Source organism: Natrix helvetica, assembly GCF_964273705.1.
Source record: "Natrix helvetica genome assembly, chromosome: 11".
Classification (NCBI taxonomy): domain Eukaryota; kingdom Metazoa; phylum Chordata; class Lepidosauria; order Squamata; family Natricidae; genus Natrix; species Natrix helvetica.
The window spans coordinates 11,532,527-11,549,600 of NC_138562.1; the positions used below are offsets into that span (position 1 = coordinate 11,532,527).

Consider the following 17,074-nt stretch of genomic DNA (forward strand, 5'->3'; position numbering starts at 1 on the left):
TGGCTTAGACGCTGAGCTTGTCAATCAGAAATTTTGGCAGTTCGGCGGTTCGAATCCCTAGCGTCGTGTAACGGAGTGAGCTCCCATTACTTGTCCCAGCTTTTGCCAACCTAACAGTTCAAAAGCATGTAGAAATGCAAGTAGAAAAATAGAAACTAACTTTGGTGGGAAGGTAACAGCATTCCGTGCGCCTTCGGTGTTGAGTCATGCCGGCCACATGACCCCGGAGACTTCTTCGGACAGCAGTGGCTCTTCGGCTTTGAAACAGAGATGAGCGCCGCCCCCTAGAGTCGGGAACAACTAGCACATGTGCGAGGGGAACATTTACTTTTACCTTTAGCCCAAAAACATCTGAAGATCTGTGCATTATTAAGCAACTTTATGGAAAGCAGTTTAATGCACATCAAAAAAGTAGCACCTTGGACAGCTCCCCAGAATGTTCATGTCAGTAAGACTGAACTTCAACAGTTGAACAATTTCCACTCAGCTATAGAGATTCAACCACATCTTGATGTAAGACAACGTGTTTATATTTAAGGGGTGCATCCTATTCTATAACCAATTCTTCTGAGAGAGCAGAGGTGTCATTTGTTCTACTATGTCTTCGGAACTAGTATCCTCATAATCAAATGATGCTATCCTGTTCATACCAAAGGAATACCAACATCATGAGCTTTTTCTTCTGAAGAGGAGTCTTTTGATGGGATTCCTTACAGTTTGATTTATACACTATTAAAACTCTTGTCCCAAAAGTGCTTTTTCAAGAGGCAACTGGACTTTCGGGGTTTTTTTTTTCCGTAGAAGACGTTTTACTTCTCATCCAAGAAGCTTCTTCAGCTCTGACTGGATGGTGGGGAATGGAAGGATGTATATTCCTGGCAGACAGCTGGTCATTTACATTCTTTTAGCAGGTCGTTAAGGTTACCTGCACACTATCTGTGTCATAACGGTCACCTGAATGGTGCAAATATTAAAACTCTTATGCCTGTTAGATTGTTTGTAACCCTCAGATGAAATGGTGCATCATAAGGAAACAATTTTCAAATCAATATACCTCAAACGGGCTAACTTACAAAATGAGTCCAAGATGATGTAATATCTATGCTAGTGGTCAGGTCCATATACAGACAGTTGGAGCTCTGGATGACCAGACTATAGGGGACCAATAATTGGCATTTTAAGCGCTCTTCAGTCCTTTAGGAGCAAGGAAAATCGATAGTGTGGTTTTTGTTCAGAGCACATAAATATTTTGCTCCTGCCCCAGTAACAATACAACCTTTGCAAAGCTGGCTTAACCTGAGTTGGAAACTCTACCTTTAACATATTTGGATGTTAATGTTTGGGTGTGCACACACAGATGTATGGCTATCAGCTACCCAGAAGTTGAGTTGATATATCTGGAGTTAGCCGGAACCACAGCTAATTTTTAGAAGAGAGCTGAACTATATACAGAGAGTGGCAGGGAGATGTAAAATCCACAAAAGACAAAAAATGAAGTCGTCAGCAAGTGAAGATGCTTCGCCTATCCGGTCTGCCATTTTCCAATTGCAATGTCCTCATTGATTTGTTACAAATACTGTTAACCCTGTGTTTGGAAAATGCCAGGAACATGATTGCATGTGTTCTCATTTGTAATAAAATAGATTAACTCGCTGTGAAATTTTAACTAGACGGAGACACAACAGTAGCTACCTAATGAACCACAACTCATTGCTGTTAAGTAGCTTAATAGAAGCAGACTGATTACGCTGTTGAAAAATGGATCTGTTTATGTGCAAAGAAGAGGCCACTAGCATACATTATCGGAATAGATAGCCACAACTGTCTTCCATGCTGAAGAGGAGTTTTATTTTGGCACTCAGGATTACCTTGCCGTAGCCGGCACATCTGAATGACAGTACCCCACGAGGCTAAGCCATGATTTCAAGATTTGTTGAATCAACCACTGTTGCCAGATGTCTAAGCCATAAATACTGCTTACAAACCACAATGCTGGGTTCACACCCCACCCCACCAGGAAAAAACAGTTAGTATAATGAGGCGCAGTGGTTAGAATGCGGTATTGCAGGCTGTTTCTGCTGACTGCCGGCTGCCAGCAACTTTGGCAGTTCGACTCTCACCGGCTCAAGGTTGACTCAGCCTTCCATCCTTCTGAGGTCGGTAAAATGAGGACCCAGATTGTTGGGGGCAAATAGGCTGACTCTGTAAACTGCTTAGAGAGGGCTGGAAAGCACTGGACAGCAGCATATGTCTAAGTGCTAAGTGTTATAATGGCTTAGCATGTTAACAAACAGTAAAAAAAACCAAGATACTTGTTATACATGTATATCATGTATCTACCTACATGAATTCACTATCAAGTCCTTGAGCTTATGTTTAATTCAAAGTGCATCATTAGAACACATAGCTCTCCTTCCTTCCTTCCTTCCTTCCTTCCTTCCTTCCTTCCTTCCTTCCTTCCTTCCTTCCTCCTACGCTCAGACCAATGGCAGGCATTTTCCCTTCCTTCCCCTTCCCTCCCTCCCTTCTTTCCTTCCCTTTCTCCTTCCTTCCTTCCCTCCCTCCCTTTCCTTCCCTTTCTCCTTCCTTCCTTCCTTCCTTCCTTCCTTCTTTCCTCAACACAATTCTCAAGTCTCCAGTAATACCCTACCCATGTCCTGAAAAACGAAAAAAGGTTTGTTTCCAACTGCTTTAAATCAAAAACTCCCTCAAGGTGTACCAAACCTGCAAGGCCAAGAATAGAATTACTATCTGCTTAAGCTTAACAAATATTTTTAATTAGTAGGCTAACAGTAGAGCAATTAAAGGCTTCCCTTTTAAGTTTTATTAGTTATTGTATGTTCATTAACTAAGAGATAATTAGTTAAGAAAGCAGCCCCGTTGAGGATTATCCACTGCATAATACATACGCATCTGTGATTTTGAGGTTCACTTGCTATTGAATGTCCAATAACTATCCTATTAAAAACACATTTGAGGCAGTGTTTCCTGCACAATTCATTTAGAACAGACCACACAGCCTCCTCTTGGTAAAGGCCCCTTGTCATAAAAACTCTCTGCACAACCTTCAAAAGGTTTTGCTTGAAATATGAGGCCTGGAAAAAGCTGGCTCTGAAGTACAGAACTCCAAGGTAGCCTTAAAAGCAGAACCCAGAGATGGCTCTGGATGAAATGAGAGGTCAAAGTCAAGTTGTCTTTGATGCACTAAAAGGTGAGGCAGAGCAGATTGGGAACAAATCTTTGGCAGAGTTGTGGGAAGATAACTTCAAGTCACTTTCTCTTCACTTTCAACTTCCCGTCAATCCTGAAGTTGGCCTGACTGAGGCCATTTTCATTTTATGTATTTGTCAAACGTGAACAAGATAACAATTATAGGTATGAACATAAACATGAACAAAGGAAGTAAATGCAGATAAATGGGGACAGTAAGGCAGGGGTGGTAGGCACGCTGGTGCGCTTATGCACGCCTCCTTTACGGACCTCTTAGGAATGGGGTGACATCCACGGTAGACAGTTCAAGGTTGAAGCTGTGAGGGGTTGAGGATGTAACAACGGAGTTGGGTAGAGCATTCCAGGCGTTGACCACTCTGTTGCTGAAGTCGTATCTTCTTCAATTGAGTTTGGAGCGGTTTACCTTGAGTTTGTATCGATTGTTTGCATTATTGTGGTTGAAGCTGAAGTAGTCGTTGACAGGTTTATTTATTTTATTTATTTCTTGGATTTCTAGACCGCCCCCTCTCCCAAAAAGGGACTCGGGGCGGTGTACAGTCAATGCCGATAAAAATACAATCATAAAACAATTAAATACATTTGGATGGAGGAGATAGGCTGTACAAGAAATAAATATATTCTAAAACCTTAAAAACATCCCCAATTAAAAACCCAAACCCAATTAAAATAAATCCCCGGGAGGTAAAACTAAGAGAGTGCCAGGCCAGCTGATTGAAATAGGTGAGTCTTTAACTTTTGACGGAAGGAGCGGAGGTCGGTGGTGGTTCGAATGTCGGGGGGGAGGTCATTCCAGAGGGTTGGGCCCATCACAGAGAAGGACCTACTCCTAGGTGTCGCCCGCTGACACTGCCTAGCGGACGGCACCAGGTGGGACATAGTAGCAGACAATTTTGTTTGTTTTGTTTGTTTTATTGGATTTATACGCCGCCCTTCTCCCAAAGGACTCAGGGTGGCGTACAGCATTAAAAACACATATTACGAAACTTAAAAGAAAATTAGAAACAACCCAAGAAACAAACCGAATGAATATAACACTAACATTTTAAAAATTAGATAAAATTAACAGGCCAGGCCGGCTTGCTGGAAAAGCCAACTTTTTAGGGCGTGTCGGAAGGACTGGAGGTCGGGGTTTATGCGAAGCTCCGGGGGCAGCTCATTCCAGAAGGAAGGCTCTCCCACAGAGCTGACACTGTCTGGCCGACGGCACCCTGAGGAGGCCAACTCTGTGGAATCGCACTGGACGGTGGGAGGCTACTGGTGGCAGTAGGTGGTCTCGCAGATACCCTGGGCCTATGTGTACTATGCTGAGATCAGACCGAAGGTGGCGCAATTCCAGATTGACCAAGCCCAAAATTTCGAGCCTGGTGGCATAGAGAATTCTACTATGAGGAGACAAATTTGTGTACTATGCTTAGCTCGGACCGATGGTGGCACATTGTCATTTTCTCTCTTGCTGCTTCAGTGCTGACATGGACTGGAGCTGAGGGGAAGGGAGGGGGGAAGTAGAGATAGTTGGGGGTGCTGTAGCCAAAATAAAATTCTTTCCCCTGGGAACCCAGGACATCCTTGCAGGTGTGAGGAAGGAGGAGACTAGGATCATCTAACAACTGGACTGTGTCCTGATTGGGCCTTGTGACCAATGACTCTGGGAAAGGGACAGAACTTTCACTTTGGTGAAAATCAGCGGGAAATTTACAGCCGGTTTTCACCAGGTTTGTGCCAATATGATACATCCCAATAAATTGAGGAAAATGCCTGCCTCAGAGTTCTCTTTATTTTCGATCAGTGGTGGGATTCAGCCAGTTCGCACCCATTCAGGAGAACCGGTTGTTAACTTTCTAAGCAGTTTGGAGAACCGGTTGTTGGAAGAAATCTCCTTTTGTTTTTTTTCCCACTTTACAGGGCTAATCCTGTAAGGAAGGCAGGAAGGAAACCTTCTGGTGTTGCTTCTAGCCTCATCTTTATTGCTCTGCTTACAGAAACTGCCTCTCCGGTTAACCCTTATGACATTGTCACAGCTAAGGCGAAGCGCCCATCAACCTGAGTGACATTGAGTTGGCCACGCCCACACGGTCACGTGACCACCGAGCCACGCCTACCCATCTGGTCATTAGGGCAGAGAACCGGTTGTTAAATTATTTGAATGCCACCACTGTTTTGATGTATTCCTTGGAGCCCTGACATTCACTTAGCCTTAGATGAGTTTCTGTCTCTTCTCAACGAAGAATGTTCCCTTGCATGAAGGGGTGTCAAGGTTAGGGAGGGTTACAGGCCCTCCTTGTACCTCATCTTCTTCTCCTTGTGTCTTCCCTCATTTCTTTTTTGGATTTTCTGCCAAGGCCACTCTGGTGGATGATTATTCTGGGATCACAAGATAACATAGCATGTTCTGAAGGTGGCCTGATCATTCCGGTTGATTGGCAGTGATGACTTTTGGGTGCTTGGAGGGGTGCAGTTCCTCTCGATTGAAAGTATCGATCCAATGTGATTTTGTTTTTCATAAAATCAGATCATTTCCCTTTGGGCATCCAAATTACCTTGATCCCATTCAAACTTCTGAATTTGATTTCGGGAGGAACACATGAAAGGGTCCAACCTGCTCAAACTAATCAAGGAGAGAAGCAACCTAGAACTAAGGAGAAGTTTCCTGATTGGAACAGTCAATCAATGGAAAACTTTGCCTCCAGAAGGTCTGGGTGCTCCATCACTGGAGATCTATGGAGATTCTTAGTCACCCAGATTATGATTGTCCCAAAGGTGCTTTTTTTAAAAAAAAGAGGCAGCTGGACTTTATGTTTTTTCTTTGAAGACGTTTCACTTCTCATCCAAGAAGCTTCTTCAGCTCTGACTGGATGGTGGGGAACTGAAGGATTTATATTCCTTGCAGACAGCGGGGCTGTTTTTCAATCACTGGAGGTTCTCAAATAGAGATTTTCTCGGAAATGCTACAGGGTCTCTTGCTTGAGAAGGGGGTTGGACTAGAAGACCTCCAAGGTCCCTTCCAACTGTATTATTATCATTATCATTATTATTATATAAACTGATATGAAGGTGTCCGATTCTGTTCCACTTTTCAGTTTCATTTGGGAAGTCAATATAGAGATTCATTTGGATCACCTTCGAATGGAATCCCGAAAGAAACACAATTAATTGCTTGAACCAATCTTCTTCCTTTCTTTAAAGGAAAGGATCCAAGACAGCCCTTCGCCTGCTCCATCTGTAGAAGAGGGCCAGCGACCTGGGAGCCACGCCTCTTCACACCAGAGCAGCAGTGTTTCAAGTTCTCCATCCCAAATCGACAACACACCAGATAGAATTGGTTTGTACTGTTTCATGGTTTTGAATTTAGGGACAACCCTGTGGAAAATGGGAGGCAGGAAATCCTGTGGGCAGTAAATATCTGAAAATTGTTATAGGCAGGGAGGGGGAAAGGAAGAGAAATGAAACAAACCTATGTATATGTTGGAGACTATGTTGTGCAATAAATTGTCCATCAAAGTGAAACCATCCATTATGACTTAGGAAAAGGGGTGGGATTGAGGTGGTTCGGACCAATTCGGGTGAACCGGGTGCTAATTTTACATCTGGTTTGTCGAACCGGTAGTTGCAAGGACTGGCTGGCCCCGCCCATCCCACTCCGCTCCTCCCAGGAATCTCCTCGTGGCCCGTTTTGGATGCCAGGCAAGTGCAGGACTGGTGCGGGTGAAAAACGGGTCTCCCAGAAGTCCAGGAATGCCTCCCAGAAATTTCTGGCCTCCAGAGAGGTTCCAGAGCCCGGGGGAGGCCGTTTTCGTCCTCACAGAGCCTCTATGCGGGTTCTGCACTTATTTGGCATCTAAAATGGGCCACATGGAGACTCCTGGGAGGGGTGAAAAGCTCACACACACACCTCTGCCATGGTGCAGCCACCCAGTAACCAGGCAGAGAAGCAGTTGCTAAAAATTTTGAATCCTATCCCTGCTTAGGAGAGGATGAAAATATTTATTTTCCTGGCCTTTTTAATGCTGATGTTTTAGTTCAGTTCTTAGGTTAGGGATCTGTTAAGTTTTAGATTTTAATAGTGCTTTGTAAGACTTACCCATCTTTGTTTTTGGAGAATGAAATTTCACGCAATGTCCCATTGAAGTTTTGAATTCAAAATGGTCTCTTTCAAAAGATTTGCAAGCATCTTAAGCTTGAAATGGATCTCTTAATGAAATTAGCTACTTTCTCTCCCCAAATTATAGAATGATGGAAATGGTGGAGAAGGATGGAATGGAGACTGTTTGGCCCTATTTGACCCAGATATTTTGAAATATTTAAATGCCAGCAAATCAGTGTCCATAATTGATTGCTTAGATTTGTAGTCAAAATTGGGTTTAAATAACTTAGAATACGTTAAGGATAAACGATGCCACATTCTAATCAGCAAAGACATAAATATCTCCGAAAGTCATGATGGTATTATACTTGCAACCCCTTGGCTGGGAGCCCAGAAAGCTATCTCTATGAAACAAGGCTTGAACTCACAAAATTCTCCCAATCTTTCTCTACAGCTGGATCAGTAAAATGTTGTTTCCTGTAAAATTTCCCTCCCGTCGCCCCACCTATAAGCTCTCCGGGAGGGGCCAATCAGTAGCCACCTGTTCCTATTTCCTTCTGAGAGCCTTTTTCCAAAGCTGCTCCCTCCTACTCGCAGCTCTACATACACACGTCAGAGACAACCTCCCTCTGTTCCTCCTCACTGCTCCCTGACTCAGATGCCACCTGGTGGCCAACAGGCCTCTCTAGTCCCTGCTCTGACTCCGAACACCCCCCAGAGTCTTCCTCAGCCTCCAGGGCAGTCCCATAGTATTCATTGCTGTCAGATTCCACCAGCAACTATCCATCTGTCTGTCTGTCTGTCTGTCTGTCTGTCTGTCTGTCTATCTGTCTATCTGTCTATCTATCTATCTATCATCTATCTATCTATCAATCATCTATCTATCTATCTATCTATCTATCTATCTATCTATCTTATCTACCATCTATCATATCTACCATTATCTATCTATCTATCTATCTATCTATCTATCTATCTATCTATCTATCATCTATCTATCTATCTTCTATCTATCATATCTACCATCTATCATATCTACCATCTGTATCTATCTATCTATCTATCTATCTATCTATCTATCTATCTATCTATCTATCTATCTATCTATCTATCATCTATCTATCATATCTACCATCTATCATATCTACCATCTCTATCTATCTATCTATCTATCTATCTATCTATCTATCTATCTATCTATCTATCTATCTAATTTGATACTTATTTCTCTCCCTTCCCCGCGCACCTTCAATTTTCTTTTAGGTCTGTTATCAAATATTAGAGACGGAGAAGCAATAGATCAAGAATCTGGACCCAACCCCAAAAGACTCTCAAAGGAGAAAGGTAACACCATTTTTTTTCTCATATCAAAATGATTTTTAGACTTTTTTTTGTTTTGCTGCTCTATAGCTGTATGTTGGAATTAGAAGGATTGTATAGATTATAGCATGCTCTAATTTGGAAAATGGTTTGGAGTGGGTGATATTTGCATTCACCTCCAGTATTTTGCCATTTAACTGGGGGGGGGGTGGAGCAGCAAGAGACACACACCCCTCTTCTACAAAAGGGTAATCTCACTCTCTCAAAGTTCCCACTTTATGGTCCCATATCTGGTAGCATTTTATTGGATGGGCAAAATCCTGTTTGTTACTCACTAAGTGCTCAAAAACTTGGTTCTTTCACTCAGTTTCCTTCACTGTTTGTTTATGAATAAGTCTTAGAGGCCACCTGAATCCCAAATAACTGTGGGCAGTAACTTATTTGTTGGTTGGATCACAGAATCAGAATTTAATCCTGGTTTTCCTGAAGCTACTTGACTTCTGTAGATTCGGTGAGAAAGCCCCATTGAACCTTTCAAAAAAAATGATAGCAAATTGGTTTGTAGTCTATAATACAACGGGTAAAAAATCCCCACACTTAAGATGTTTTTATACATCTTAAGGATGGTTTAGGGACACGGTGGCTCAGTGGCTAAGATGTTGAGCTTGTTGATCAGACGGTCAGCAGTTCAACTGTTTGAATCCCTAGTGCTGAGTAACGGAGTGAGCTCCCGTTAGTTGTCCTATCTTCTGCCAACCTAGCAGTTCAAAAGCATGTAAAAAATGCAAGTAGAAAAATAGGGACCACCTTTGGTGGGAAGGTAACAGCGTTCCGTGCGCCTTTGCAGTTTAGTCATGCCAGCCACATGACCACAGAGATGTCTTCAGACAGTGCTGGTTCTTCGGCTTTGAAACGGAGATGAACACTGCCCCGTAGAGTCAAGAACGACTAGCACATATGTGCGAGGGGAACCTTTACCTTTAAGGATGGTTTAAGTCATGCATACTTGATTATAACTCTGGTATAGTTGGCAGGCAGTTGCATTCTTGAATCTATCTCAGACTTTTCTGTGACATCTAGTTTTGCTGATTCAGATTAAGTCTACAGAATAACAGCGCTAATCATTCTGGCAAAAATAAATTCACACGCCATCTTATCCAGTCATCTGTCAGTTCAGAAATACTTAAAGAGTGATCCCGTCGGGGTCGCGGCTTCAGTAAGTTGTTCAACTTCTTTGTGTTTGCATTCCTTGTATTTTACACTTGCCATGAATTGTGTTTCGCGTGAATGTAAATGAACTAATTGTATTAATGCATTTGCATTCATTATAGCTCGCCTCTTGCATTTTTGAATTTTAATTCAATTGCCGGCATTTTATTGATTTATTACATGCATTTTAGCCCTTCTCCTGCTTTGTTTCTAAGGCGGCTTGAAATCATAAAACCATTAAGGAAGAAAACAAACCCTGCCAGTTTTATCTTTATCAAGGCCAATACTAATGTTGGTGATGATGAAGATGATACTATCATCATCAAGGATTCAGGAATTCATTATTGAGGGGGATATGTAGTTAACACAAAAGTATCAATGTTTATTAAGTATGGCAAGTCAGCAATTTACAGAGGCATGGTAAACATATGTTTTCACATCTGGTTTCCGTTAATATCATCATGATTTTGAAAATGATTTATAGCATTCTGAGCCATAAAACTGCCAGCTTTGCTGTAACTTGGAGTTTTTGTGAGATCGAGCTAACTATTGAAAGCATGTTCCAGTGGCAGGCTGAGGTGGGGGGGGACAGGACGAAAGGCTACCTCTCCAAATAATTTACCAAGCTTGCCCTGGAAGAGAGTCACAAGACATCGTCCATGGAAAGAACCCTGTGGTAGAGCAGTGGTAGATCTTTCTGCAAGACGCAATATATGTGGAGGATGTGATTTTGGCCACAGGCATGTAAAAGAACTCTCTTCCCACAGAGTTTCACAGCAACTCTCCGCTTCAGGGCAAGACTGAAAAAGTGAGAATTTCACTGTTTTGCAGGATTGCTTTGGGCTGTGCAAATCCTTTGAAAATGTTGCTTTCCCTACATAGGACTATACCCAAGGCTTCTTGACATCTGGTATGTGGGAATGATCTTCATGAAACAGGGGAAGAGATGCTGCTTAGGGGATGATCAGATAAGGGGTGGAGGAGCCCACAACTACATAACGGAAAAAGAAGCTCAGAAAGGAGAACAGTAGGAGAAGAGGCAGGAGCTGGGAGCGGAGTCAAGAGAGGCCTCAGCCCAAAATTGTTACGTCCCCTCTTGAATTCCATTAACCCTTACCTAGAGCCCATTTAATGCTTAGCCTTAGTTGACTAGACTCGTGTGAATAGGCGTGAGCAATCAATCTTCTGAATTTGAATTTGCACGCCTGACTTTAACCTCCCACTTAATGACTACAAAAAGCTCACGACCCACTGTTGACCTGGGAAGCTGGAGAAGTTACAGATCATGGGATTTTTACACACAGGTGTATTTCTCTGCCATTCTTCCTTGGGAAATTCTTTGTTCTCTTTCCACAAGGTGAAAAGGGAGGGGTAGAATAAGGAAACAAACCACGTTGATTTGAAAACTTGAAATACCAGAGAGCCTTTGGGGAGGGGGGGGGTTGTTAATTGTGTGAAACAGATGCGGGGTCGACTGGTTTTTAGAGAGGAGGATTGTGACTGATTCCCCTCCCCCTATTTCAGGGATTAGCAACATGTGGCTCTTTCATCCCTCTCCCTGTTGTCGGTCGGTTCCACAATTGACAAGGCTTTCAGTTAGGACAGGTAGAGGAAAAAGGACGCTGCGCTAGGAGGAAACTCTATGGTGCGGGAACCGGACTTCCGGTTGGCTTCAGAATTAACGGGGGGCTTCCGGTTAGGACCTTTGTGGCTGCCGACCCCTGCTCTAATTAGTACCAAAGATGTTTTTTTCAAAAGGAAACTGGACTTTGTTTTTCCTTTTTCCTTGTTTTTTCACTTTCCTTCCATGAAGCTTATTCAGTTCTTCAGTTCAGTCATAACTGAAGAAGCTTCTTGGATGAGAAGCGAAACCTCTTCAAGGAAAAATAAAGCCTTTTAAAAAAGCACCTTTGGGATTACTAGCAAAACCTAGATGACTGAGAATCTCCATGCACACACCCCTAGTTAGTTTATTTTATGATCGAAAGATAAGAATATGTTTGTGGAAACACAAAATATTTTTTAAATTAAAGGCCAGATTGAATTTGGATATTACTTATCATTAGATTGGGGGGGGGGGGTGCTACCATATGCTAATTTTTGGAAATATGTCTTCCTTCCATTCAAAATATTTGGCTTGCACCAACTTTCTTCCCGCCGGGCGTGTTTTCCTTTCAAAGGTTTTATTTTGCGCAATATTGCCGTGTTTAATTTTACTTTCAACCGTCCCTAGCATCTGTTCCCCAAAAAAATAAAACCCCAAAAAACTTTGGAAATCATTTTTGGGAAGGTGGGAGGGGGAGAGGGGAATGAATAACACTCTTTCAGACCAATCGGTTCTATTATTTTTATTTTTTATTTTTATTTTTTGAGCGGGGAATGAAAATTAATGAGTCAAGATAAGAAGAGACCAGTGTTTTTGGCTTGGGAATGTAATTGCTTTCCCTTTTCTTGTTTCTTTTTTAAACTTTCCTATTGATGCTGGACGCCATGTGCTGTTTCATGTGCTTGCGCACAGCAGATTGTCCAAGACGAATCAGCCATCACGGACAAATATATTAGCATATGTCTTTTGTTTATCACAAGGCAAGCAAAGAGGAGCAACAGAGTCCCTATGCAACAGGCTAAGCCCTAGGGACTAGCAGATGGAAAAGGGAAAGCAGATATTCCAAGGTTTTGTTCCAACCAGAATGTGGTGTTGATAAAAATCCAGCTAGCCTTTAAGGTTACAAAGCTTTGCAGTAAATGTTGTTTTGTTTCTTCCTTTGTTTTTGTTGTTGTTATTAAAATATTTATCCCTCATCGTACAATGGGAGAATGTTGAGCATAAGGTTGAATCATATCGGTGATAAAAGAGCTTTTCTTAAAATAAAAAAGACCTAAAGGATCAACATATAGAAGCGACTCTGCTATCCCTAAGAATTTAATAATGAGTAAACAGTTTTCGCCAGGGACATGGTGGCTCAGTGGCTAAGATGCTGAGCTTGTTGATCAGAAAGGTCAGCGGTTCGAATCTCTAACACCGCGTAACGGAGTGAGCTCCCGTGACTTGTCCCAGCTTCTGCCAACCTAGCAGTTCGAAAGCAGGTAAAAAAATGCAAGTAGAAAAATAGGAACCACCTTTGGTGGGAAGGGAACAGCGTTCTGTGTGCCTTCGGCATTCAGTCATGCCGACCACATGACCACGGCGACATCTTTGGACAGCGCTGGCTCTTCGGCTTTGAAACGGAGATGAGCACCGCCCCCTAGAGCCTGAAACGACTAGCAGTTATGTGCGAGAGGGAACCTTTATCGTTACCTATATAGTACAGTGGTGGCATTCATTTACTTTCCCTACCAATTCACAAATGTGAGCACACTCGGCCTTCCGTGCATGCGCTTTGATTGCGCACGTGGCTTGCACACATGTGCACGGCTTGAATACATGCCTAAATAGAACAGCATAGAACCAGGAGGGTGGGCGGCTGAAACCTGTGATTTTTACTACCGGTTGTATAGTAGAAATGAGCACCAACTCCTAGAGTAGGGAATGACTGTATGTGCGAGGGGAACCTTAACCTTTACCTTAGACAATCACTTATCTGAAATAGTATAGGTTCTCCTGCATGAACAGGGGGATGAACTAGAGGACCTTCAAGGTCCCTTCCTTTCAGCTCATTCTTTCTAGAGTCTAAAAGATCAGCCAACGGCTGGGTAGTGTAACAAATATACTTGCTGCAGATCAAGAAATAAAGGGCAAACTTCCCAAAACGTCAGAAGGTAGCATTTGTATCCAAGAGACCCTCCAACCAGATCATCGAGAGTACGAGGACCTCCCAATTTGCAAATGCATAATTTTGAGCAAGTTTCTCGAGCCCCTCATCGCCGTCTCTTTTTAACAGCCGTTCCAAAGATCTGGTAAAGATCTAAAAAAATAATAATTCTTAGGTGTCCTTGAAGGAAAACCTGCCTCCCTGCCATCCTTCCTTAGAGGAATGACTGATAGCAATCGGCACAGTTGTTTTCCAGCAGGTGAAACATTTTTATTTTTACCGTAATATTAGTTGGACATACATTTCCAGAAAGAAGATATAAATGCGTTAGCCACTCCACCCCCCGCCCCCACGAATATCAGCGGTGTTAAGAAATGTTATATTACCCACTTGGACGTAAAAGTGTAGGTGACATAGAGCAGAGAGCCCGCTTTGCTTACAAATCAGCCGGGTGATGAGGTTGCAAAAGTTTATATTTTCCCCGCTTTCATTGGTAAAATTTATTAGCTTCTTGGAATTGATTCTGGATGCCTTTCATTTGCCATTGGGCTGAAGTCACGAACAAAACGATGATATACTGTGTTTTTGCTCACTCATCTTTTTATTGCCTAACTATTGTTATTGAGTAAAAGGCATTCAATATATTTCACAAAAAGGGGCACAGAGCAAAGGGGGAGAGGGGGGGAGCAAGAAGGGGAAACGGCTCGTGATCTCTTCCTCCCCTCCTCGTTTTAATTGACATTGGTTTCTCTCACTGCTAGGCTGGCTGGCCATAACCAGGAGTGGGCTGCTATGGCTCGGGAGAACCCGTAGCTAACGTTCTGGCTGGTTCGGAGAACCTCCAAATCCCACCTCTGGCTGGCCCCGCCCACACTGTCCCTCCCTTCCCAGGAGACTCCACGCAGCCCGTTTTGGGTGCAAGTTACATGCAGGGCCTATGCGGAGGCTCCGGGAGGGGAAAAAACAGGCCTCCTGGAAGGCCTACGGAGCCCAGAGGAGGCAGTTTTCACCCTCCCAGAGGCTCGTGGAAAGCCTACGGATCCTGGGGAAGACGAAAACACACATACATACACACACACGCCGTGGTGCAGGAGGCAGACTAGGCCACGCCCACCATAGCCACGCCCACCCAGCAACCGGGCAGAGAACCCATTGCTGAAATTGTTGAAGCCCACCCCTGCGTAGGGCAAAGAAAGCGCCTGGGAGTAGCATCGGGTTCCTTGAGAAGATTTGTAGCTCAGGGTTGGACGGTGGGGTCCTTGGTCTTCTCTCTGAGCTGAGTTGTTTTCTTGCGGTGGTACATCACCCATGCAGGCAACGTCATCAGTGTTAGAAGGGAATGAGGTATGTGGAGTGGAGGAGAAACAGAAATCGGGAGGAGGAACAGGAGTAGGATTGTGGGGTCCTTGGTGCTCTTTGAGCTGTGGTTGTTTTCTTGCAGATGTTTCATCACCCAACTAGGTAACATCATCAGTGCTAGAAGGAAATAGGGTATGTGGAGTGGAAGAGAAAATGGAAGAGGAGGAGAACGTCTGTGGGGTCCTTAGTGCTCTCTGACCTTGGTTGTTTTGTTGCAGACGTTTCATGACCCAACTATGTAACATCATCAGTGTTGGAAGGCAAGCGGGGTTACTCTGTCTTTATATACAGTAGCTCACCCTGTCAGTGTTGGTGGGAGTATTTTCTTCTGGGTAGTTTCTTCATTAGTTAATTTTTAAGATTGTCTGAGTTGGCAGTTCCTTGGTTGGGGTATTATTTTACTGCTAAATTGTTGGTCTGGTATGAATTCAGTTCTGGTCACCACGATGTAAAAAAGATGTGGAGACTCTAGAAAGAGTGCAGAGAAGAGCAACAAAGAGGATTAGGGGACTGGAGACTAAAACATATGAAGAACGGTTGCAGGAACTGGGTATGTTTAGCTTAAGAGAAAGAAGGACTAGGGGAGACATGATAGCAGTGTTCCAATATCTCAGGGGTTGCCCCAAAGAAGAGGGAGTCAAACTATTCTCTAAGGCAACTGAGGGTAGAACAAGAAGCAATGGGTGGAAACTAATCAAGGAGAGAAGCAACTTAGAACTGAGGAGAAACTTCCTGACAGTGAGAACAATTAATCAGTGGAACAGAAGTTGCCTCCAGAAGTTGTGAATGCCCCAACACTGGAAGTCTTTAAGAAGATGTTGGATAGCCATCTGTCTGAAACGGTGTAGGGTTTCCTGCCTAGGCAGGGGGTTGGACTAGAAGACCTCCAAGGTCCCTTCCAACTCTACTATTGTATTGTATTGAATCCTCGATGCTAGATGACAGGGCCTAGGAAGTCTGTTAAACAACACGGGATTGGGTTATTTGCCCGAGAAGAATCGGCTCTAGCGAAGTTTATCTTACCGCACAGTAGGAAAGTCTCAGGGTCGTTATCTCTGGGAAGATAATGCTAACTCAGCAATATCATTGCTTTGATCTTTGGTTACACTCCGAACAAAACTAAATTGTCGTTTGACTGACAGCCTTGTCAGGGAATGAATGAAGAGTGACAGTCCAATATTGAAAATCCAGCATTTGCAGAACTTTTCGGAGTCCTAAGTTTTCTCATGACGCTGCTGCTTTTGTGCAAGACTGAATTTTACATTTTGGTGGGGTTTTTTTTTTAAATAAAAAATAAAAATGTGTTTATTGCTAGCTGCGGTGAAACCTTATGATTTTTTATTTTTTTGGGGAGTCTCCTGGATGGTAAGAACGCCTGTCTCCCTTGACAAAGTTGCTCTTGATGTGTTCACGCTAGCAATACAACCAAACAATTTTAACTTGGCAATGCTGGGATTTATCGCTCGGAACAGACATTGCGCTGGCGGTTTTCAGGAGTCAAACCAAATTATGAAGTCTGCTACTGGGGCGACTTGTGTTTTCCCCATTGTGTGGCTCTTTTTATCAACCGTTATTGTTTTATTTCAGCTTTTCTTTTTTTCTTTTTTGATTTCTAACCTGCCGAACCTCCAGAGCTGAGAAAGAGCAACAATCAGAGTGGGGAGACCATTTAATACAGGTAGTCCTCGACTTAAAACAGTCCATTTAGTTCAAAGTTACAAAGGGGCTGAAAAAAGATGACTGATGACTATTATTCATAGCTGCAATCTTGGTAGCATCCCCAAGATCAAAATTCAGATGCTTGGCAGCTGGTTCGTATTTATGACAGTTGTAGCTGCTGTTGGCCCGCCAGCGGAGCTGATGGCAGATTTGGACAGTGAGGAGGTTGGGGAGGAAGATGGGCCAGTCCTGGAGTCTGGGGAAGGCTCTGATGAGGGCTCTGTGTCGGAGGCAGAGAGGGAGCCAGAGCTGTATGCCAGTTATCAGCTGCCTTCAGAGTCAGACATCAGTGAGGCAGACAAACAGCTGGAGCCTGTTCCCAGTGTGCGCATGCGCAGAGTTGCCAGACAAAGGGAACAGCTAAAGAACAGGGTCGACTTGGGCGTAAGGTGGATGTTGAATG

The 17,074-nt window shown here is 43.4% G+C and overlaps 1 protein-coding gene across 3 annotated transcripts in view; it reads left to right on the forward strand.

The window, feature by feature from the left end:
* DACH2 (dachshund family transcription factor 2) overlaps positions 1–17,074 on the forward strand; it is a 269,698-nt gene that overhangs the window by 217,973 nt on the left and 34,651 nt on the right. For all 3 annotated transcript variants that reach the window (XM_081964105.1, XM_081964106.1, XM_081964107.1), the window contains 2 exons: positions 6,415–6,550; positions 8,576–8,656. In XM_081964105.1, the coding sequence (XP_081820231.1) occupies positions 6,415–6,550; positions 8,576–8,656 (217 nt within the window). The remainder of the gene's footprint in view (positions 1–6,414; positions 6,551–8,575; positions 8,657–17,074) is intronic.